Consider the following 25,006-nt stretch of genomic DNA (forward strand, 5'->3'; position numbering starts at 1 on the left):
TGACAACTGTCATTCTGAACGTATTGCGGACACTAAAACAATTCAGCATCTCATGGATGATACAAAAGTCAATGCGTTGAAAGAAAGGCGGACAATTTGTCTGGAACTACATCCGTTAGTGTCCATACGTTTAAAAACAATTGCAGTCTTCAAACAACAGGGTAGCGTTGAGTGTAAGACGACATACAAAGCCGCTTGATTCAATCGAAAAGGCGGAAAGGAAATGCTTTCTTCTGTCATGTTGTTTTCGTAACACATGGTGCGCAATCTAATAGAGACACTTTTCAAAATAGCCATCTATAAGAATGCGTTAATGTCTTTGACGCCGTTGTCATACATGTCGCCAATGCTTGTTGGATTAAAGTGAAAATGTCGTAATTGCAATATCTACTCTCCAACTTAGTTCGCTTTTTACACCGCTTTAAACGTTTTTTCTGTGATAATATTAAGGGTTTTGTCGAATATTGGGCGAAACTCCAAGTGATGTAGGCCTTAGATGTTTACTACTTTGTTGAAATGCGCGAGCACGGACAGGGAACTGACAGCTCGAGAATCATTTAGGGCCAATGAGATGGGTTGGTTGAGAGGCGGATACAGCTTTTTTTAAAGGGGGGGGCGGGGGGCAATTGGGATCGATGAAATGCTTCAACCAAGTCAGCGAGCCTGACCACCCGATGCCGTTAGTCGCCTTTTACGACAAGCATAGTCACGTTTTACGGCAAGCATGTTTTGCTGAAGACATATTCTTCACGGGTCCTTTAATATGGGACCTGCCGCTGCATCCTTATAAAGAAAAACGACAAATCCCTGAGACCCGTGAAGATTCCGGGATAGAATAGATCTTCAGCAACCCATACTTGCCGGAAAAGGTGACTATGCTTGTCGTGAAAGGCGACTAACGGGATCGGGTGGTCAGGCTCGCTGACTTAATTGATGCATGTCTTCAATCCCAATTGCGTAGATTGATGCTCATGATATCAATCACTAGATTGTCTGTCAGACTCAATTATTTACAGACTGCCGTCGTATAGCTGGAATATTGCTGAGTGCGGCGTAAAACAACCAACCAACCAACCTTTTCCATAGTCATAACAAAACATTGCTATCGGCTGAGCGGATTGTACGATTCCGACTTTATTCTGAGCACATGAAAAAATATGAAAAAGATATGATAACAGGTCATTTCGAAATGGTGAGCGTTTCCTGCTCCACTAGTGGCACCCATCACGAACACATGATTTTGAAAGTCAATTGTTCACATGAATAAATATCCGGGGAAAATATGGTACAAGTCAAAAGATGGAATTGCGTCGGACATCATTTTTGTCACTGATGCGTACAATTTTGAACTGTCCTCTACGTGTCTATCATAAAACGTTTTGAAAGCTTCACTGATGCCTTGAATTTTGCAACCAGCATCATACAACTTTTGAGCATGAGTCGCAAGATATTGCGAAGAAAGATCTTGATCGATTATATCTCACAATCTTTGCCAAGTAGGCACCAAAGACTGGAGCTCCTGGGATATCTCGGGTAATAATCAGTCTCATGATCAAGTATCTGCCAAAAAGTTCAAGTAGGAAAGCCACTGGAAGGGAATGGCTATGTAACAATTATTGAATGATGTCATATCATTGATATACCTGAAGTTAAAAGTCTTGGCCAGCTTCCCGTGTTTTGCCTGCAATTCATTTGCTTAAAGAAACAGCTCGGCAGGGTTTAGGTTTAGGTTTGTTTGTTGTTTAACGCCGCACTCAGCAATATTACAGCTGTATGACGGCGGTCTGTAAATAATCGAGTCTGGACCAGACAATCCGGTAATTGACATGAGCATCGATCCACGCAATTGGCATACGATGACATGCATCAACCAAGTCAGTGAGTCTGACCACCCGATCCCGTTAGTCGCTTATTACGACTAGCATAGTCGCTTTTTTAATGTTGTTCAAGTTGAGGAAAAAAATATCCTATCCAAAATCATTTTAACCCTAAGGCCTTATTATATACGATCAATTCATGAAACGTTATCCGTGGTCTAGTGGTAGAGCGTCCACCCGGAGAGCGGAAGGTCCGGGGTTCGATCCCCGAACGCGTCATACCAAAAGACGTTAAAAGATGGTACTTGTTGTTGCCCTGTCTGGAGCTCAGGTTTAAAACAAAGACTGGTCGGCTTGGAGTCAGTGTTCTGTGTCTGAATGGGGTATTTTTGTTAAAATTGTGGGATGGTATCTCTAGTATGCTAGCACTATATATTGGCATCAGTCCGGACCACTACAAGCAGCCACACAGACACGGCACCTCACCTTATTGATCTATATAATATGTGAAGAAAATGCTACATATCACACCACGACGGGTGTTTCAACAATTAAAGGTGAGCTACAGTGATATGGCGTTGATTTGATTCCCCCAAGTCTGTTATTTGTATGACTTCAATATTAGCATGGTTAGATGTGTTCTTGATACTGGATACAATATCCACTCAAAATGAATTGCCATTATCCCTTTCACAAATGAGAATGTTTTGCTATTCGTGTCATAATAAATGCTTCGAGACATTTCTTCGAGCAATGTGTTGTCCAAGTTTCAACAAATTTGCTAATTGCAACAAAGATGTATGTGTTGCACAAAACTGAGAAGGACAATTAGCTATAACGTTTAAGTTGTTTTCCAAGTCGTTTTGGAGAGGCCTAAATGTACTTTCATAATGTTAAACACACCTCAATGTGGCTATCGATCATGATACTTCAGAAAGTTCAATGGTTGCTACCTAGACCTTCTCTAATGAGACCTAGCACATGCATCTTTTTATTATATATCTTTAAAATATTTCCTTGTAAGGACAGACCGCCTCCGTGGTCCAGTGGTAGAGTGTCCGCGCGGAGAGCGGGAGGTCAGGGGTTGATCCCCGGCCACCTCATACCAAAAGACGTTAAAAGGTGGTACTTGTTGTTGCCCTGTCTGGCGCTCGGCGTTTTGGGGCTAATACAAGGACTGGTCGGCGAGTGTATACTGTGTCTGAGTGGGGTATTCATGTTAAACTGTGGCCCAGTCGTCTAAGGAGCCGCGATTCGCTGTGCAGAGTTGCGTTCCTTGGGCACGCCAGAAATCTATGATTGTGGGTTCGAATCCCGGTTCGAACCGATTATGTTTCTAGGTTTGTCAGCACCATACCCGTGCTCGTGGGTTTCACCGAAGTGGTAAACGTCTAAGACCTGCATCACTTCGAGCTTTCCTCCCACATTAAGCTGACACGCCGTGATATAACTGGAATACTGTTAACAGCGGCGTTAAACCCAACTCACTCACTCACTCACTCACTCATGTTAAACTGTGGCATGGTATCTCCGTGGGCTACATACCATAGCTAGCATCAGTCCGGACCAGTACAAGCAGCCACACACACACGTCCAATAATCTCGGACGCGACGACAAACCCCATTTCACCTCACCTTGTAAGGACAAGAAATGTCTGATATTCTTAATCTGCATCCACTTCTTTATCATTTTAACCACTTGAGGTTATTTTGAAAATAAACCATTTTGCATCGTCACACAATGTTATAATAGATCGTTATCCTTTATTGGACTGAAACGTTTTCCAGTGAATTCCGCGATTTTTGTTTGTGATGTGAATCCAATTAAGATCAGACCAACCACCATAACACAAAAAGTAAACATAAAATAGCTTAACCTCTCCTTTATCAGAGCTCGTGTTTCACTATTACGTTTTCAGAGATCCAGGAAGCATGGCTATGTAATTGACATATTGGATGATGGGTGAATTGTTAAGGGCTCATCAGTATCCTTGATAAACGTTTCCGTGCAAACCAGCAATGGGGAAGCCTATCATAGCTGCTCATGTTGGCTTGGATGCTGCCACGAAGTAGACGGGTTGGATTTAAATAAAAGCGATAAAATGCATTTTCATAATCATAATTGCATAAATCTCTACTGAGGATTCCGGGGTAGAAAAGGTCTTCAGCAACCCATGCTTGCCGTAAAAGGGATCGAGTGGTCAGGCTCGCTGACTTGGTTGATGCATGTCATCGATCCCAATTGCGTGGATCGATGCTCATGATATCAATCACTGGATTGTCTGGTCCAGACTTGATTATTTACAGACCGCCGTCATACAGCCGTTAAACAACCAACCAACCAACTTTACTAAAAGCAGAGTCCACTGTACGATTCCGACTATATCACAGGCATGTGATGATGAGTCACTATCAACGTACCCTGTCCCACCAGTGACACCCATCACAAACACATGCCACATGGGGATCCGGGATAGAAAGTGTCAGAGGCGATTAAATTGGGCAACGTGTTTGTCTAGGTTGCGCCCTTGTGTCGGTGGAGGATGGGGCTTGTTCCTATGGCCCAACACACCACTTCGACCCTTACTTCATCTATACAGGTTGTAGAATTCTATCAATCGGCTGCTCACGCAATGCAATGGGCATGGGAAACCTGTTTCGTCATATAATATTAAGTGTTTTAAACATGAACATTATGATACAATCATTGCGTTACTTTTTCCTAAGGTCTTATGTCAGAAGGCGGTGACTCGTGGGCCAATATGATTACACCGACGGTGCTTTTCCTTTAGAAACGTTGCTATTCACGTCTCTTTCCTGGAGTAGAGCACCCCGTAGCCCTAAGTTGCAGGATGGCTTCCGCTGCAATCTCGTCCTTCTTGACACTCCATGGAGGGTAGGGAGCAGGCGTGACACCAATATTTTAGTATATTTTTAAAACAGGTAAAGTTTGGTTTTCAGTATTGTAGTACATGTATGGAATTAAGTCACAAAAACGCAACTGCTACAGAAAGCATGCATTCCATGCAAAAGTTGACTTTTATGCAAGCCCCATGCATTTCACTACCCAAGAATGGGTATAAAAAAACATGCGCGTTAACGGGATTCCATATGCATTGTTTAACATCGTGTCGACAACAACCACTCAGAAAAACAACAAAATGATCACGCAATTATTCAACATTACCAAATGCCACGCCTGTCCGAAAATGAGCGTCTGCGAGCCATTGGTATGCTTGAAGCAGGATCGAGTCAACGTGATGTTGCAAGACAAGTTAACGTCCACAGAAACACCATTTGGTGTTTATGGCAACGTTGGCAACAGACGAATGCAGCCAGAGACCATCCTCGGAGTGGCAGGCCACGCGTAACCAATAATCGAAAAGACAACTGGATACGAACAACACACCTACGAAATCGATTCCAGCCAGCAACAGTGACTGCAGGAAGCATCCTTGGCCTTCAACGAATATCTTCACAAACCGTGCAGGGATGTGCAGGGATTGTCGCCAGAAGACCCGCCAGACGTCCCATTTTGACAGGAAACAACCGTCAAGCACGTCTACAGTGGTGCAGACAGCGTCTACGCTGGACGGCCATGCAGTGGGGACAAGTTCTATTCACTGACGAGTCTCGTTTTCACCTCAGCCACAGCGATGGACGGATTCGAGTGTACCGACGTCGAGGTGAACGTTACGTCAATCATTTTGTCATGGAAGATCGGTTCGCGGACGGCAGCGTTATGGTATGGGGTAGGAATACAGCAAGACAGAGGACCAGTTTGATAGCAGTAGAGGGAAATCTCAATGGACAGCGCTACCGCGACGAGATCATCGGCCCTGTTGTTCTACCGTTTTTGTGTCGTCATGGTCCAGGCATTTCCTTTCAACATGACAACGCCCGGCCTCAATTCGCTCGACTTGTTCAGGATTCTCTTCAACAAAACAATGTAAATGTCTTCCCCTTGCCGGATCGCTCCCCTGATCTCTCACCAATCGAGCACATATGGGATGAGATGGATCGGGTCCTTCGACGTCAACCACGTGTTCCACAGACACTCCAGGAACTTCGAAACATGCTCCAGCTGATATGGACAGATATCCCACAGGACTTTGTACGACGTCTGGTCCATTCCATGAGACGAAGATGTGTTGCTTGCATCGCGACCAGAGGTGGACACGCTCTCTATTGATTTGTAAATTGACATTTTTGCATGTTCATGTTTTTTTTATGAAATCACGCATTTTCTGATGTCAGTATAAACCATTTTAGTACTTACAGGAGTCTTTTATCTGTTGCAAACCGAAATTGTTTCAGATTTGGTAAAAAACTTTGCATTAAATCTTATTCAGTGTCACAGGAACTTTTGTTGTTCAGTATGTATCATTACACTATGGCTCCTAACACGCACTGCTTCATCAAAAGCTAGCAATAAAGACACCTTTCGCCCTCATCCGATGAAGAAATATCTGAGGAATAGTTCACATTGGTCATTTCATCTAGGGATGAAAGTCCTCCAGAACTTAACCCGTTGGAGATATCATTGAAAGTGCTGTGGCTGATCAATCCTTGTGGATACAGTAATCTGTCAATGTGCTGGGCCTTCAACAGTTTGAAACACCCAGGTTGATATATCTGTGCACAAGACACTACATTCAAGAAGAGGCATCATTCGTTATCGGTTTCGCTTTCTGTCAGACAAGACTGAAAAAGAGATAGCAGCTGAATTAAAAAATAAAGGTCACCGTAATGAAGCGGGTTTACCAGGAAAGCGGAAGATGGAAACATCAGATCCAAACTTACCCTATCACTTTTTCTCAAACAACGTTTCCAAAGTCCACAAAATCTAGTTACATTAACATCAGAATCGAGGTTTATGTCCCAAACCCACTGGGATGTTACACGTGGGAGAACATTGGTCATGGGAACAAAACATGAGTGCAGAAGTGATCACGTGTGCCAACTGCGACGACAATTATAAAATGTTGTCCTTTTTTATTGGGAAACAAAACATCGAAAATCAAGCATACTTATAACATACCGTACACTAGACACCCAATAAAGTAAATCACTTGGCGTCTTTTCCCCACTTCCAGTGGCAAAGAAACTAAAGCCCCATTTACATGGACACTTTTACTTACGTGAGTATATATACTTACATAATTAAATTTACTTATGGTGGCATGTGAACGCATTTGCTTACATGAGTAAATATACTCCTGGAGTAAAGAGACATGAGTAAAAATATATTTGCTACACCTGATTAGGTCTAGTAAAAGTATATTTACTCATAAGTATAAATGCTCCTGGAGTATTTCTGGTCATGTGAACAGATTCCATCAAATGCCCCTGTACAGTTTGGGAATCCCCATGTCTCCTGGAAGCCATTCATGACAACCTTTAATTCGTCATCTACTGGATGCTTCACATATTTTGCCAACAAATTTTCTGTAATTGCATTGCAGATATCATACACACATTTATGCACGGTTGAGATACCAACCCCAAACAGGTTGCTGATTGTTCTAAACTCCGCAGAGGAGGCAATCCAGTAAATTGTTATAGTCCAGCTCCAATGGTTCCCTCACATATATTTCATGTGCAGGAAAATACGGCTGTAGTTCCTTGCAAAGAACATAAAATGTTTCGCGTATCATGCCAAAGTTATCGATCCACAGTTTATCATCCAATGATCGTTTGACGACATTGTTCCACCAGTGTTGAGAACGTTCTCTCTTCCTCAGTTCTCTTTCCTGGCATAATCCTAAGACTAATCCCATACTAAGAAAGTATGGAAAATCTCTCTTTCGCCTCTGGTTGACTATCTTCGACAGCGACATGGCCTCAAATGATGAAAGTCCACAATTTATTCATGAAATGATGTTTACTTCTGCCTTGCATAAACTTCATGTGAACGCAATTTAAATATACTTTTGCTTACATGAGTAAATATACTCCATGAGTAAATTTGCTTACATGAGTAAATTTTGTCCATGTGAATGGGGCTTAACGTCGCTGAACAATAACGCACTTCTATCTCTCTTACCCTTGATGACACCATTCTGGTATCTCAAGACCACCCAACGATATCTACAGATGCCACCCAAATAGAGAACATCTCAACTCCATTTACAGATCAAATGTAAGAACCCAGAACAAGACTCTAGAAGAATCGAAACAGGAACATCTCAGGCCTAATCACGTTAATCGGTAAAAGACAAAGAGAGAAAATTCAGATCACGCCAACACTTGGAGGTGACTTCTCCTGTTGCAACCTTTGTAGGTGTTCATGATCAGTTGAGCCTCAAAAGATGGAGGTCTGTCATTCACACCCAGTCCTGGGACCTAACACTTCCTCTCCCTCAAGATCTCCAGTTGAGCCTCCATGATCTGTTCGGGTGATATCATTCAAAGTACTTACAGAAGACTGCGCCATAATCTTAATGATTTACAGCTACTTAAACAACATTTTAAACCATCAGCTGGATGTATTCAGGAACCATGCTTAAAACATACAGATCAAATCAACATAGGATGGATAATCCATATAATTTCTTTTCGCCTCAAGGGGCTAACGTCACTGGAGGTTCTTCAAGTATGGTCAGGCAGGGCGATACCCACAGCCCTGTCTCCCTGAATACCACACTTCAAGCTGTTGCTGTTCATGTTACCATACACATTGTTTTCACTTTGTGCTTCCTCCATGTTCCTTCGTCTTCTCCGCTTCAGCATATTGATCGTCAGGCGCTTTATGACCAGCTTCCCAAGCCCTGCATCATCACTGGTGATTTTAATGTACATAACCCCCTGTGCACATACAATCAACAAGGGGAAAGTATTGGAAGATTTGATTTCTAACAACCATATATGTCTCATACAATTTTATGGATACCCATGCTTGCCGGGAAACGGGTGGTCAGGCTCGCTGTTTTGGTTGATGCATGTCATCGAATCTCAACTGCGTAGATGCATGTAAATCACTGGAATATTGCTGAGTGCGGCGTTAGATTCTTACACTTATTCTTATCAAGCTGTAGTGCAACAACCACGTGAAGAGTGGTATTTATGCATGGTGCGTAGTGATAGGAAGCAGATTAACATCAGTATGAATTAAAAAGGTGTTTGAATTAATAAGCTCATTGGATACTAATTAAAAAGTATTTTGCTTGATTAGATCTCAATAGGCAGACAGGATGTAGGACCCTTGATCTCTGTTAATCAAAGGTGTCTGATCGCGTATTTCTATGGTTTCTAGGTTTTCGTGAAGTCCTGATGATTGGTAGGGGGGACTTGGATTTGTGTACTGTGCAGGAGGTTTCGCCAATGTACGAGTCACCACAGGCACAATTATTCTTATAGATCACTCCTTTTGGAGGTTACTTGTTGGGGGAGTTTACGGCTATTATCTTGGAGGATGGTCCTGGGGGATAGGGAGCCAGTGAAGACGGTATCGATGCCTGCTCAGTGCTTAAGTAATCTGCTGATTTGATGTGAAGTCTTGCCTAATTAGGTAAGGTGATTCTGAAGGGGTGGGCTCTGGTATGGTCGGTTTGGGTTTGCACTGGAGTGTGGCGGAGATGGTAACTTGGTAGGATACTGGATGATGTTGATGAAGACCTGCTGCAGATGAAAATGGAACTTTGCTAACGCTAACTGGCCGTACTTAGATCTTCCTTCGACCTTCCTTCGACCCGCGTTGAGTCATTGTTGCTTATTGTGTAGATAAAGGGACTGTTAGCTGCGACGAGACAATGTAGAGCAGCCTGATGGTCGCAGACATACTGTCGACCCGTGAAGATCTGGGGTAGAATAAGGCTTCAGCATCCCATGCTTGGTGTAAAAAGCGACTATTCTTGTCGGGATCGGATGGTCAGACTCGCTGACTTGGTTGGTACATTGTATCCCAATTGCGTGGATCGGTGCTCATGATGTCAATCACTGGATTGTCTAGTCCAGACTCGATTATTTGCAGACCGCCGTCACATAGCTGGAATATTGGTGAGTGCGGCGTTAAATACTAAATAATACCATACAAGTATAATTTGATCAACTTTATCAAGCAAGTTAAAACAGCATCTGTTTATTGATGTTCCTGACTCACAGTTAAACAAAATAAAATCCTATCTTAGCAAAATTATGTTTCAAAAATATATTCACGTACGCCAAAGTATGGAACATGATCCAAAAGATCAAAAGTAAGAGTTCTAGATTCAGCCTCCGTCATCTTGATAATTGGGATGAGTTGCTAGCTGATAGCACAGATACTGCTAATAAACTGGGTGAAACGTCGGCAAAACATTCTTCCTCGATTAATTATGAACCTAAATTTCAAAATTAGCCACAAAAGAAAACACTTATTTTAAAACAGATAATGGGGAAAACTACAATAAAACTTTTCCATTCGTGAGCTTCAAACTACCCTCCTGTAGCTCATTATACCGCTACATGAGCTGATAACATACATTATCATCTCCTGAAACATTTACCATATCATAGAAACCCTTCTGCTTTTATATGATGACATTTCCTTCTTCATTGTGTGATGCCATAGTTATGTGTTGCCCATTTCTGGTGTCACCCGCCGTGATATTGCTTGAATAATGCTAAAAGCAGCGTAAAATCAAACTCACTCACTCACCATAGTTGTTCCCATACCCATCCCTCAAATTATGGACCAATTTATGGACCAGTTGCGTTTAAAAACCATGGTACAATAGATTGACATGGTACTTGGAATCAAATGAATTAATATCTAGCGTTCAATGTGGTTTTCGTAAAAAACCACAGCACTACTGACCATAACGTTTATGTGAAGTCATTTATTAATAAAAGCGACAAAACGCTTTCCATATTCATCAGAAATGTATGCCAAAAGCAGAGTCAAGTTACGATTCCGACTATATTATGAGCATGTGTGTAAGAATTACCATCAAATGATAGTCATGATAACAGCCTATCCTGCCGTACCTGTGGCATCCCTCACAAACACATGCAAAAGAAAGTCAATCGTTCAGAAAAAAACACAGGAACGTATGGTACAAGTACTAAAGTGCAATCATAAAAAAAACAGCAAGTAGTGTCTATCTTTTTCGATCTACAAGAAGTATATGACACAACATGGAAACAGGATATCTTAAAAGATTTACATGATTTGGATTGATTGACATTTTCAACTGATTTTTTAACTGATAGGCAATTTCAAGTCCGCGTAGGTTGTTGTACTCTCTATTGATAAAAGGCGCAGATTTGAATCTATTGCGTGACGGAATTTATGTAATGAGACGATCTTTTTTTGGTGTCGTGTTTATAGACCTGCCACGCCCATGTCTCAATGCAACCCCACCCGTTTGAGGGTACTTGTCCCACAGTTGATAAATTCCATTTTTTGGACAACCAAACATTCGGGCAACCTCGGATATTGAGGCCCCCTCGCCATTTTGTCTGTAGAGTGAGATACTGTCTCGGAGGCATTTGTAAGCGTGTGCTTAGCTTAATTGCATCAGTGATTGTGATTTCCCCTATAGGCGCACACACTTTGGCTTCTGTGCATGATGTGAAATGTCATTATGTTCAGATATTGCGTTCAGATACTTTGTTTGTTTGTTGTTTAACTCCGTACTCAGCAATATTCCAGTAAAATGACGGCGGTCTGTAAATATGACATTATGAACATTGATCTACAATATAGGTGAAATGTTCCTCAACTAGTTTTAAATAGACTCTGTGATATTCTATCTATTGTACTGTCCTTTGATGACAGGTTTTTATAAAGTCTACATATATGTGTTATTAATTTATTACTTCTCGTCACGATATGGCTGCAGTATTGCCGATGTGACGTTAAATATTAACTCCCCCACTCACTCAATATATATGTATAGATTACATCTCTAGAGTGCTATAGTGTAGTCTATAAAAGCCCCCAGTACTATTCTTCTTCGTCAACACTATCGGTTTTCTGATGGAATGGCCTGGTGAGCGAAAGCAAAACAAGCGTGCGTCTAATTATCAGTTCCTCGTAACTTCTCACAGGGGCTCGTAGATATTTGTAAACTGACAGGAACTGGCGTATACTGGTCGTTGTTACTCGCAGCGTTTCCTAGTTGTTCTGTATCAAAAAGCACCCAGGTATAACTGCGCCTCATCTCCGTACCCTGCCCAAAAAGCGTTTTAGACAGTCGGTTTCTGCTTCTTACTGGGCGTACTCTGCTCTGACTTGTGTATAGACGGTCTGTTTCCGCTCCTAATTGGACGTACGCTGCCTTGAGTTCTTTGTAGACAGCCGATGTTTGCTACTAATTAGAGGTACACTGCCTTCAACTTTTTGTAGACAGCCAAACTTTGCGCGTAATTGGACGTACACTGCCCTCAACTCTCTGTAGGCAACTGGAAAGTAAAGTCTTAAGCACAAATAGGCGAACTATCTCCATCTCGATATCTCCAGAGATGTTCCTAATGCATGATGTCGACTCAGTCCACAAAGCTGCGCGTGGACAATTCGTACATGAAGCGTGTCATAGACAGTCAATAGACGTAGCTTGTCATAAACTGTCCGTACATGAAGATTGTCATAGACAGTCCGTAGACGCAGTTTGTCAAAGACAGTCACTACACGCAGCTTGTCATAGACAGTCAGTTGACGCAGCTTGTCATAGACGGTCCCTACACGCAGCTTGTCATAGTCAATCAGTAGACGCAGCTTGTCATAGACAGTCCCTACACGTAGCTTGTCATAGACAGTCACTACACGTAGCTTGTCGTAAACAGTCACTACACGTAGCTTTTCATAGACAGTCCCTACACGTAGCTTGTCATAGACAGTCCCTACACGTACCTTGTCGTAAACAGTCACTAAACGTAGCTTGTCATAGACAGTCCCTACACGTACCTTGTCGTAAACAGTCACTACACGTAGCTTGTCATAGACAGCCCCTACACGTAGCTTGTCATAGACAGTCCCTACACGTAGCTTGCCATAGACAGTCCCTACACGTAGCTTGCCATAGACAGTCCCTACACGTACCTTGTCGTAGACAGTCCCTACACGTAGCTTGTCATAGACAGTCACTGCACGTAGCTTGTCCTAAACAGTCACTACACGTAGCTTTGCATAGACAGTCCCTACACGTAGCTTGTCGTAAACAGTCACTACACGTGGCTTGTCATAGACAGTCACTACACGTAGCTTGTCATAGACAGTCACTACACGTAGCTTGTCATAGACAGTCCCCACACGTACCTTGTCGTAGACAGTCCCCACACGTAGCTTGTCATAGACAGTCACTACACGTAGCTTGTCATAGACAGTCACTAAACGTAGTTTGTCATAGACAGTCACTACAGGCACATTGTCATAGACAGCCCCTACACGTACCTTGTCGTAGACAGTCCCCACACGTAGCTTTTCATAGACAGTCACTACACGCAGCTTGTCATAGACAGTCCCTACACGTAGCTTGTCGTAGACAGTCCCTACACGTACCTTGTCATAGACAGTCCCCACACGTAGCTTGTCATAGACAGTCACTACACGTAGCTTGTCATAGACAGTCCCTACACGTAGCTTGTCATAGACAGTCCCCACACGTAGCTTGTCATAGACAGTCACTACACGTAGCTTGTCATAGACAGTCCCTACACGTAGCTTGTCATAGACAGTCCCCACACGTACCTTGTCGTAGACAGTCCCCAGAAATAGCTTGTCATAGACAGTCACTAAACGTAGTTTGTCATAGACAGTCACTACAGGCACATTGTCATAGACAGCCCCTACACGTACCTTGTCGTAGACAGTCCCCACACGTAGCTTTTCATAGACAGTCACTACACGCAGCTTGTCATAGACAGTCTCTACACGTAGCTTGTCGTAGACAGTCCCTACACGTACCTTGTCATAGACAGTCCCCACACGTAGCTTGTCATAGACAGTCACTACACGTAGCTTGTCATAGACAGTCCCTACACGTAGCTTGTCATAGACAGTCCCCACACGTAGCTTGTCATAGACAGTCACTACACGTAGCTTGTCATAGACAGTCCCTACACGTAGCTTGTCATAGACAGTCCCCACACGTACCTTGTCGTAGACAGTCCCCAGAAGTAGCTTGTCATAGACAGTCACTAAACGTAGTTTGTCATAGACAGTCACTACAGGCACATTGTCATAGACAGCCCCTACACGTACCTTGTCGTAGACAGTCCCCACACGTAGCTTTTCATAGACAGTCACTACACGCAGCTTGTCATAGACAGTCCCTACACGTAGCTTGTCGTAGACAGTCCCTACACGTACCTTGTCATAGACAGTCCCCACACGTAGCTTGTCATAGACAGTCACTACACGTAGCTTGTCATAGACAGTCCCTACACGTAGCTTGTCATAGACAGTCCCCACACGTAGCTTTTCATAGACAGTCACTACACGTAGCTTGTCATAGACAGTCCCTACACGTAGCTTGTCATAGACAGTCCCCAGAAGTAGCTTGTCATAGACAGTCCCTACATAAACCACGTAGCATGTCATAGAGTCACTACATGTACCTTGTCCTAGACAGTTCCTTCACGTAACATGTCATAGACAGTCCCTACACGTAGCTTGTCATAGACAGTCACTACACGTACCTTGGAATAGACAGTCACTACACGTAGCTTGTCCTAGACAGTCACTACAGGCACATTGTCATAGACAGTCACTACACGTACCTTGTCGTAGACAGTCACTACACGTAGCTTGTCCTAGACAGTCACTACAGGCACATTGTCTTAGACAGTCACTACAGGCACGTTGTCATAGACAGTCACTACACGTAGCTTGTCATAGACAGTCACTACACGTAGCTTGTCCTAGACAGTCACTACAGGCACATTGTCATAGACAGTTACTACACGTACCTTGTCGTAGACAGTCACTACACGTAGCTTGGAATAGACAGTCACTACACGTAGCTTGTCATAGACAGTCCCTACACGTAGCTTGTCATAGACAGTCCCTACACGTACCTTGGAATAGACAGTCACTACACGTAGCTTGTCATAGACAGTCACTACACGTACCTTGTCGTAGACAGTCACTACACGTAGCCTGGCATAGACAGTCACTAAACGTAGCTTGTCCTAGACAGTCACTACAGGCACATTGTCATAGACAGTCACTACACGTACCTTGTCGTAGACAGTCACTACACGTAGCTTGTCCTAGACAGTCACTACAGGCACATTGTCTTAGACAGTCACTACAGGCACGTTGTCATAGACAGTCACTACACGTAGCTTGTCATAGACAGTCACTACACGTAGCTTGGAATAGACAGTCACTACAGGCACATTGTCATAGACAGTCACTACACGTACCTTGTCGTAGACAGTCACTACACGTAGCTTGGAATAGACAGTCACTACACGTAGCTTGTCATAGACAGTCACTACACGTAGCTTGTCATAGACAGTCCCTACACGTAGCTTGTCATAGACAGTCCCCACACGTAGCTTGTCATAGACAGTCACTACACGTAGCTTGTCATAGACAGTCCCACACGTACCTTGTCGTAGACAGTCCCCACACGTAGCTTGTCGTAGACAGTCCCTACACGTACCTTGTCGTAGACAGTCCCCACACGTAGCATGTCATTGACAATCCCTACACGTACCTTGTTGTAGACAGTCCCCACATAGCTTGTTATAGACAGTCCCCACACGTAGCTTGTCGTAGACAGTCCCTACACGTACCTTGTCGTAGGCAGTCCCCACACGTAGCATGTCATAGACAATCCCTACACGTACCTTGTCGTAGACAGTCCCCACACGTAGCTTGTCATAGACAGTCACTGCACGTAGCTTGTCGTAAACAGTCACTACACGTACCTTGTCATAGACAATCCCCACACGTAGCTTGTCATAGACAGTCACTACACGTAGTTTGTCATAGACAGTCCCCACACGTACCTTGTCGTAGACAGTCCCTACACGTAGCTTGTCATAGACAATCCCCACACGTAGCTTGTCATAGACAGTCACTACACGTACCTTGTCGTAAATAGTCCCTACACGTAGCTTGTCATAGACAGTCCCTACCCACAATCTCCGAAGAGATTGATTTACAGATAGTCACAAACTATATTGTTTTCCCTTAAAATAGGATCGGAACACGTTTTGGTGGGGACAGCTTCCCTTCTTACAAAACGGCCAGCATTTCCAGTCAACATTTCTCTTATAATAGCTGAGACCAAAAATTTTTTTGAAACAAAACCATTTTCTGAGGATGAGCAAGTCACGATCTACCGCCAGCGCCCACTATTTGCTAACAGTAGCATTAGCCTAATGGATAAACAATAACAATGTTTTGCATCTGGCATAGGAACATTAACACTAATTAGGAACCGTCCGTTGTGCACCGACTGAGGCACATGTGTTCTCCCATATGTAACATATCGTTACGACGTGACGCCTGTGGGTTATTCCCTTAACTTCGTGCATTAACACAATGATATCTTTGCTTAATGTTTGGGTTATATAGCAATTCTACCCTTAATGTAATTTAAAGCGAGAAAACCCTGTCGTTATTCATGAGACATTTCTGCTAAAAGCAGAGTCGATTGTACGATTCTTAATCATAATCATAATCAAGTGTTTTTGAATCACTGGCAAACAGTAATGACACCAAGTGTAAGCGTATGCTGCCAAACGGATGGAATCTGTCACAAACACATGCAAATGCAAGTCAATTGCTCACCTGACAAAACATGGGAACATATGGTACAAATAAAATAAGGGAATTGCATCGGACATCAATATTGTCACATATACCTCAACTTTAAAAAAAGGTCCTCTTAATGTCTACCATAAACCTTTTTGAAAGCTGTACTTGAATGTTGTAACCTTTATCAAAGAACTCAACTAATTCTATTAAGACATATATAAACAACGCTTAACACAGCATTGCTTATGTAACCCAGTCATTGTGTCCCACTCTTCCAGAATTCAGAGATCGTGGGTTCCCAAATTTGCCATTACTACGAGTCTGGTTTTTAAGCACCATGCCTGGTTTTTTTTATCAAAGTTGTAAACGCCTAAGACGTTAGGCAGTCAGTTTGTAAGGATGTTTGCTAGTGCATATGCGTTTTCGAAATAAGTTAGTCTGACTATGGCCCTTTTCCTTCCGGTGTCAGTCTCAAACCTCAGCATCATATACGGAAAGCCCTGAACATAAACGGCAGGAAGAGCAACCTGATCCAAACTGTGGCTATATAATTTTGTGTAGCAATAACAGGGTTTAATGAAGACTGTGGTAAGAAATGAATTCGTACCTACATGACACCTACCTTGGTTGTATATCTGTGCCGAAAAGTGCAAGTTTTTATATTATCTAAGATAAGATGTCTAAGGTACCCATCAGCACTTGTGTATTATTATTCTTTTATTTTTTAAAAGTTTTAAATCAAATTATATTGTAAAATATAAAGCCATGTAGAAGTATTCTTTAAGTGATGACTAAGCATTATTGGAATATAATATCGCTAACTTAAGGTATTTTCACTTGAAAATCAAACATATGATATACATGTAATCAACTAAGCCGTAGATTCGTTAGACACATAAACCGACTTTTCACTATGCAATGTACTTCATGGCGACAAGGAGGGATATTCTGGAATTTACATTTGTCCATGGGCGCTCTTGTTTGTTCAGAGTAAGGGCTAGCCTATACATTCAAATATGCGGCACCATGTACATGTATGTCATAAGAATGAGTATTAAGAGTATGTCTGGAGATATGGCTCGCCAAGTAGTCTTCACAAGTTACGCTGTCTTTGTACCGCGCTCTAAGGCTTCACCTTTCAGTAGAATCAAGACTCGGGACTAAAATATCAGAATACATATACATATATGGTATCAACCATTAATGGGAAGAGGTATATCTATATAGGACCTTCGTGAATGAGTGCAGGCGTTCTGACACTTAGCCACTGCAACATCGATCACGCCTGATCTTCCACGGTGATCAAAACAAAAGACATCTGCCCTTCGTTGTCTACCAAGGTTACTAAAAGACCAGCTGTAGCGGCGTCGATGTCCGAGTCGACGGCGTCAGGTACTTCCCTCTGAGGTACGCTTGACTAGCTCGTGACCAGTGTTTTTATGGTTGTTTTGAACAGGTAAACAGTCCATTGGCGTTGTTATAGTCAGTCTGCTGCACCAAAGGAGTCGCACATGTCAACAAGTTTCAACATTCAAATTCAAGTTTTCTCAGTCTTTGTTATTGAACATCAATCAAAAGTTCATGCAATTCCCTATGTTGACTTGTACCATATGCTCCTGTGTTTTTTTCGAGTGATCAGTTCATTTGCCCTTGCGTGTGTTTGTGGAGGGTACCACCTGTGGGCCGGTGATTAATACATCCTAAATACATAGTCGGAATCGTTCAATCGACTCTGCTTTTTGCAGAGATCAGTTATGATTATGGAAATGGTTTGGGGGCTTTTTCACATTCACTTTTTGATAATTTCAGATAATACATATTTTGCTAGTTTTTAAAATTGCTCACGATGGATATATTGGCAGCCGATTTGGATAATACAAATGTCAAACCCTGGTTTTTCAAGAAATGTCACCATCGGGAGATCTCATTAGAAAAGACTTTATTAATACAAAGGGACATTAGTTCGACCCCATAAATCTTTGCATATTTTATCAATCACTGGTTTATGGATTATTTACAGAGCGCCATTGTGTCGGTGAAATATTCCTGACTGTGGAGTAATATAACATTCTCGCAAGAAACAACATCTTTTATAAGCAACGCAATTCAACTTAAATGAATTTAATCAGGTTTATATCAACTTGTGTATGACTCAGTAAAGCTTTCAAAATGGTTTATGCTGGACATGTGGTCATGACCAAATTTGTCTCATCAATGACAATAATGATTTGACTTGTACCATACGTTCCCATGTTCTTTCGGGTGAACAATTGACTTGCCTTTGCATGTGTTTGTGGTGGGTACCCTTGGAGTGGTTAGATATGTTCATGTTTTCGCGAACACCTTTTCCGCCATTATGTAACTGGAATAGTGCTAACACTGGTATATATGACCATCTATGAGACATATCATGAGATATATGACCATCTATGAGACATATCTTGAGATATATGACCATCTATGAGACATATCCTGAGATATATGACCATCTATGAGACATATCTTGACATATATGAGCATCTATGAGTACCATGCAATTTAATCAGCCTGTAGATGTGTTTTATTATGTACTGTCCTTACAACAGACACCAATTACCGATGGTATGTCATTTCAGGCCTGTCCACAATGGTGTCAGGAGAGTGTCCCGCCGACGCTGAGAACAGAATACAAATGTGCACCAAGCATCTCAATCAGTTTAGTAACAGCAACAACAACAACAACAACAACAACAATAACAAAGAGGCCCTCACCAAATATTGCAGGTACTCCTTTCATAGTTATTCATGACGATACGATACTTGACCATTAAAAAGAGTGACATGACACTATTGTCTACACAGAAAGTAGAAGTTTCAAATAACTTTGTGACCTCATGCAAGGATCGGCTGAGGTCAATGAAATCTTTCAAAAACGTTGCTAAATGAGCAGTCAGTTTGAGAATATTTGATAGGTCGCATATCTTTTAAGAGTTTAAAGTTACCATAACTCGAATATTTGATTCAACATGTCAAATGAGATCATGTGCCTAGGGTTATAGTTCGATTTATATTTGTACAATTGAAAGAAGCTTTTAGATGAAACAAACATTTAATTTAAAATTAGGTGGTCTGGGTATTTGTTTTTGCTCGTTATTAAGTAAACAGGCAACTGTTATTATATTGCCTTGTGCCACAATTCAGACCCTAAACCAATATGAAACTTCTTCAACTCGAATTCTGTTAATGACAAAGGGACACGCCCTAAAGGAGGTGTGGTGTAACAATTCAATTATTATAGTCAAAGTATGACCACCATTGGCGTTGATGCAGGCGAGACATCGGTGATTAATTGACGACACTAGACAGGGGGATGTTGTTCCCCACAGATTTAGTTAGCCTTAGTTGGCCTTAGACCGACTCATCTCTTACATACTTACATCTATGCATACTGACAAAAACACTCTCCTCAAGACTGTATGACAAGAGGCATAACTTCAACTTTCCAACAGTCAACTTTCCCTTCATGTCGAGCTGGGCCTTTGGTGGTCACATTTCGCAACACTTGAGATACAATCGAGCATGCCCTTTCTACCAAGATTTCAAATAGCGTCATACGACTCTTGTCAGAAGTTGTTTGATCAAGGTTACAACATTCAAGGCCTCAGTAAAGCTGACAAAAAGTTTTATGGTAGACATGTGGAGGACATTTCCAAATTTGACACATCAGTGACGCGTACACGACATTTTTCAAATTGCCATTAACAATAATTGAGTGGTGATACCACTCCTTGTGATTACACGTCCAACCTATGAGTAGCGTCCGCCCTATGAGTAGCGTCCGCCCTATGAGTAACGTCCACCCTATGAGTAACGTCCATCCTATGAGTAACGTCCACCCTATGAGTAACGTCCGCCCTATGAGTAACGTCCGCCCTATGAGTAACGTCCGCCCTTTGAGTAACGTCCACCCTATGAGTAACGTCCACCCTATGAGTAACGTCCACCCTATGAGTAACGTCCACCCTTCCACGACTTGGAGTAACGCAAGTGTCGCTATAACGGTCTCCTGGACATCTGTAGACCCTAGCACGACCATCAGAGGTGTTCAGATGAAACCTGGACTCACATCGGAACTGAATACTGTCCTGGTATCGTCTTCAGAACCTCGGATGTTGTCTAATCCAAGCTAGGCGTGCCTGACGGTGACGTGGAGGCAACATTGTGTGTATCTGGACGATGGGGCCGGTTGTTGTGCTCTTTCAACGGCTGCATACGGTTCTGCCACTAATTGGTCCTAACCCAGAGATTGTCCGAGCTGTCAATGTGACACTTTGGTGTCGATTCCGTAGATGAACCGAAAATGGTTGACTTGTTGACATAACGTCACACGTGGTCGACCGACCCGTGGAAGGTCATAAGTGTTGCCCTGCTGTAGACAACGTCTCCAAAGAGATGACATTGTCTTTTGAGGAACATAAAAATGTCTGCTGACGTTCTGCGTCATTCCTATTTGTAGCATACCGACGGCGTGTAGACGCTAATTTTCAGAAAGCCGTGGTAATACATGTTTATGAGCACCTTATAGCTAAACAATCATAGCTAAACAAAGTGCAAGAGTATCGTACTCCCAACAAACACGCAGAGATCATAATTTGCACGTGCAAATTGTGAGTCATGATCTTAAACTCGAGAAGATTCTCATGAATATTTATTGTCAGTTGCATTATTACATTTCAGAATATTATAATTGAACTTTGTATGAAGCACATTTACAGTTTTCCGTTATATTTTATATTATATTATTTTAAATATGCGTGCGATGCAATCCAACGTTATATCAAATGTTAAATGCATGTCGCAATCATTGCAAGTGACCTCGTCAACCTATGAAACTTTAGAATCTATGTTGATTTATTGAAGTCCAGTAATATTATATGTCTGAACGCAGAACCCTGAAGGAAGCCCCGGCATGTCTGCAGCAGATCCTCCACCAATGTCAAGGAGACACAGGCCTCGGTTCTATAGAAGTCCTAAAGAATGTGACCAATCAACTGAAGGCTGCATTTGACAAGAAGTGCGAACAAATTTGTGGTCAGTGCTTCTATGACATTCCAAGTAGGATATGTTACTTCTTACAATATATTCTTTGTCCATGTGCTTGCTTGAATGATTGCGTATGCTGTGTAGCTGCTGTGTTGCATATAAATATCCTAAATTTGTTACGTTTTCAATATGATCATATTCTGCAGTCTCCATATTAAACTGACCACTCAGGCGAGGCCTGTCGACGTCTGTTTCCACAGGAAATTATAATTCGTTAGGAACCCCATGTGGTTTCCATGTTGCAATAGGTCCACCGCATCATATATGCTACTCAACATTTGGTAGGGATATTCTAAAAGTAAAATGAAGCTCAATATGCATCAGGTTAAGCACAAATCACATCCTACTCGCATGAAAACATCTCCAGGTTTATCCCCTCAACAAGTGTTGAGTAGTATGATTGCACTGGGCCACAGCTTGGCTCAGTGACTTGGTTGACTTTTTGTCAACAATTAACTAAGTTATCAAATCAAAACAAGTTACAATTGTAAAAGTTAACAAATCAAAACAAATTACTGCACCGCAATGACAACAGCAGTACACACTAGAGTTGTAGTACAATATTTAATGGCTGTATAAAATGTGACAGAAGTGGAATTGACAATGACAAGAATAATAGCCTCTCTGCAACAGAGGTCAATCTTCAGAAATCCAGCGTGAAATTTGATCTTCACACAAAAGCTGGTCTTCATGCTATTTTTGATAAATTGAGAGATGAAATACGAGATGACAGGCCCGCGCACGCTCCACTTATATAATCTAACTTAAGTCTAGCTTCCAGCACTTTCCACGCAGTGCTTGACCAGTACAGTGCCACTTGAACATCACAAAATATTCAACATGTTTCTTAACATTTGACGTCTATCCATGTATTTCCGGAGGTTTACAGATAATTGTAGCATCTAAATATAATAATTTTTCACCACTGCTTACATTAAATTGGACTATATTCCTGACAACTAATCATTGTACAAATACAATGCAATGAATTTCTACTGAATCTGAAAAGAACAAATGTAATAAAGTTACAATCATTGTTTAACAATAGATTACATTGCCATATAACAAGACTTTAGCTAATGAGGCATCAATGTGTTCATTGCAAGCAAAAATAGTCCAGACCCAACAACAGGATAATTAGTTATGGAAGGTTTTTCATTTGACTTTGAGTCAAATAGGTCGGACCAACTCATTGGATATTTAGCAACACACCCGAAACGTGCAATTGTTGCAATTCCTCTGTGTCACTCTTCAGTGAAATGTCGTCAAATCGCACAGAGCCATTAGTATTGTTGAGTTGCCTCATCCACAGTCTCGTGTGAGCTCTCTAATCTTTCTTTAATGCAGTATTTGTGTCCAAACCTTGTTTTTAAACCAATAGTACAGTGAAAGATCAGGCCACACACCATCACTGCATCTGACACATGCTACCACCGAGGGGAAAGAAGATATAGATGGCTTTATACGGGCTCATAACATTTTCCCGATTAAACCTGATGTGTACAAATAATTCCAAAGCCTAACACGATTAACCGAGTCGAATGCCTTTTCAAAGTCAACAAAGACAAAAAAAGACAAACTTTGTTAAACCCGATTGAACATTGCATTTAAAGTGAAAACATTATCCATTGCAGAGTATCCATGTCGAAAATCAGCTCGTGTTTCTGTAACTTTATCTCTCAAATTTCCCCAGTTGGAAAATCTGGTATTTAATAGGGAGGTATAAATTTTACTTACTAATATACCCAAGAGATATATTATATTACTCTGTAATTATCTGGATTTTGTTCGTTGCCTTTCTTAAACTTTATTCCTTGACACGTGGTGCTTTTGTTACAAAACGTTGTGACCATATATATATACTCACCGCAAAAAGAAACGCCAACCTCAGAAACATAAAGGGAAGTATGTACGTTAAGAAGAAATGTTTCCAATGTGTACCAATAAATTCTTATCACGATATGCTGCATGTAATTTCCAAACTTTACATGCTAACCCTGAACGATGCAAATTGTACATCTCGAGTCATGGATCTATGACGTCACATATGATGCGTTCATGGGCATCGGCTCATACAACATACCACTGTGTTCGTTTGTGCATCGAACAAATCTAATGTCTCTAATATGAGTAAGTCTTCATAAATTAACCAACATGTTATGGTATTCGCGTTTCTTTTGGCGGTGAGTATATTTACAAATCTATCTTGCGAGATTAAGGTCAATTTGTCAAAAACGAAATCTAATGTCATCTGAAGTTTACTGAGAAAACAATATGTGAGCTTCCAATGATGACATATATATGTACAATTTGGGGGTCATCACGATGGGCGCCAACTGTGCTCCCCTTCTTGCTGATCTGTCTCTTTATACATACGAATCAGAACTTCTTCTCATATCAAAACGAGGTAATCTGGCCAAGAAGTTTAACTTAAGCTGCGGGTATATCGATGATCTGATATAGTTCAATAACCATCAAATCATCTTCCAATGATTTACCCACATGAACTAGAAATAAAGGAGACCAGTGAGACCGCGTCCGCCGTTTCATATTTAGATCTGTGTATAAAGATTCAGAGTGAAAAAACACTCTCCACAAGACTATATGACTAGACAGATGACTTCAACTTCCAACTGTCCCTTTATGTGAAGCAATATTCTAGCAACTCGAGACCTTGGCGTCAACATTTCACAATTTCTGAAGTATGATTGACCATGCTCTTTCTACGAAATGTCATAGAGCGTCATACGAGGCTAGTTTAGAAGTCAAGGTTACATCGTTCAAAGGCTCAGTGAAGCTTTCAAAACGTGTTATGGTAGACACGTCGAGGTTCCCTATTATCCCGAGAATCAACCAACTTTTTAAATAAAAGTCTTGAGAATGGACCGTTTCAGAACATTTCAACATTTCAATGATATTATCGTCATGTTCAGGGGACAGGGTTAATTGCTGGCTGATCTCTTAATCCGTGATGGGCGACTTCAGCATACATTCCTGAAAAAAATCTAAAGAACATTTCATTATTATTAAACACATTCTTAAAATGCTCAAATCAACTTCCCAAGTCCCTCCAAAAGATTAGTCCTTCTTGAGACATGATTGTTTTTCTTTATATATGCTATTAGTTAGATTTTGATAATTAACCTTTACGTTTCTCTATATTTTGCAATTCTTGCAATATATATGCAATAAACCAGAACTTTGCTATCCATAATGTTGTACGTTTTCTTACTTACTCACCACCTTCAAGAATGCCAATCAAACAGTTAGTACGTGGAACTGTATATGCGATAGAAAGATTTCAATTTGTGTTGCTCAATGCATGTTATATAGTCAATATCTGACTGGCCAACGAAATCTCAATAATCCATTTTCCTCTTTGTATGTCTTACTTCTGTGTTGTCAAATGTCA

General features: G+C 41.6%; 1 protein-coding gene across 2 annotated transcripts in view; it reads left to right on the forward strand.

Annotated features, from left to right (window-relative positions):
* Nucleotides 1-25,006, forward strand: part of LOC139446058 (uncharacterized) — an 80,589-nt gene that overhangs the window by 54,805 nt on the left and 778 nt on the right. The window contains exons 2-3 of one of the 2 annotated variants that reach the window (XM_071227326.1): nt 19,128-19,275; nt 21,440-21,606. In XM_071227326.1, coding sequence (XP_071083427.1) covers nt 19,128-19,275; nt 21,440-21,606 — 315 coding nt within the window. The remainder of the gene's footprint in view (nt 1-19,127; nt 19,276-21,439; nt 21,607-25,006) is intronic. The other variant, XM_071227327.1, reaches the window with a different exon arrangement.

Source organism: Haliotis cracherodii, unplaced genomic scaffold (genome assembly GCF_022045235.1).
Source record: "Haliotis cracherodii isolate W230 unplaced genomic scaffold, xgHalCrac1.p SCAF_6, whole genome shotgun sequence".
In the NCBI taxonomy this organism is placed as follows: domain Eukaryota; kingdom Metazoa; phylum Mollusca; class Gastropoda; order Lepetellida; family Haliotidae; genus Haliotis; species Haliotis cracherodii.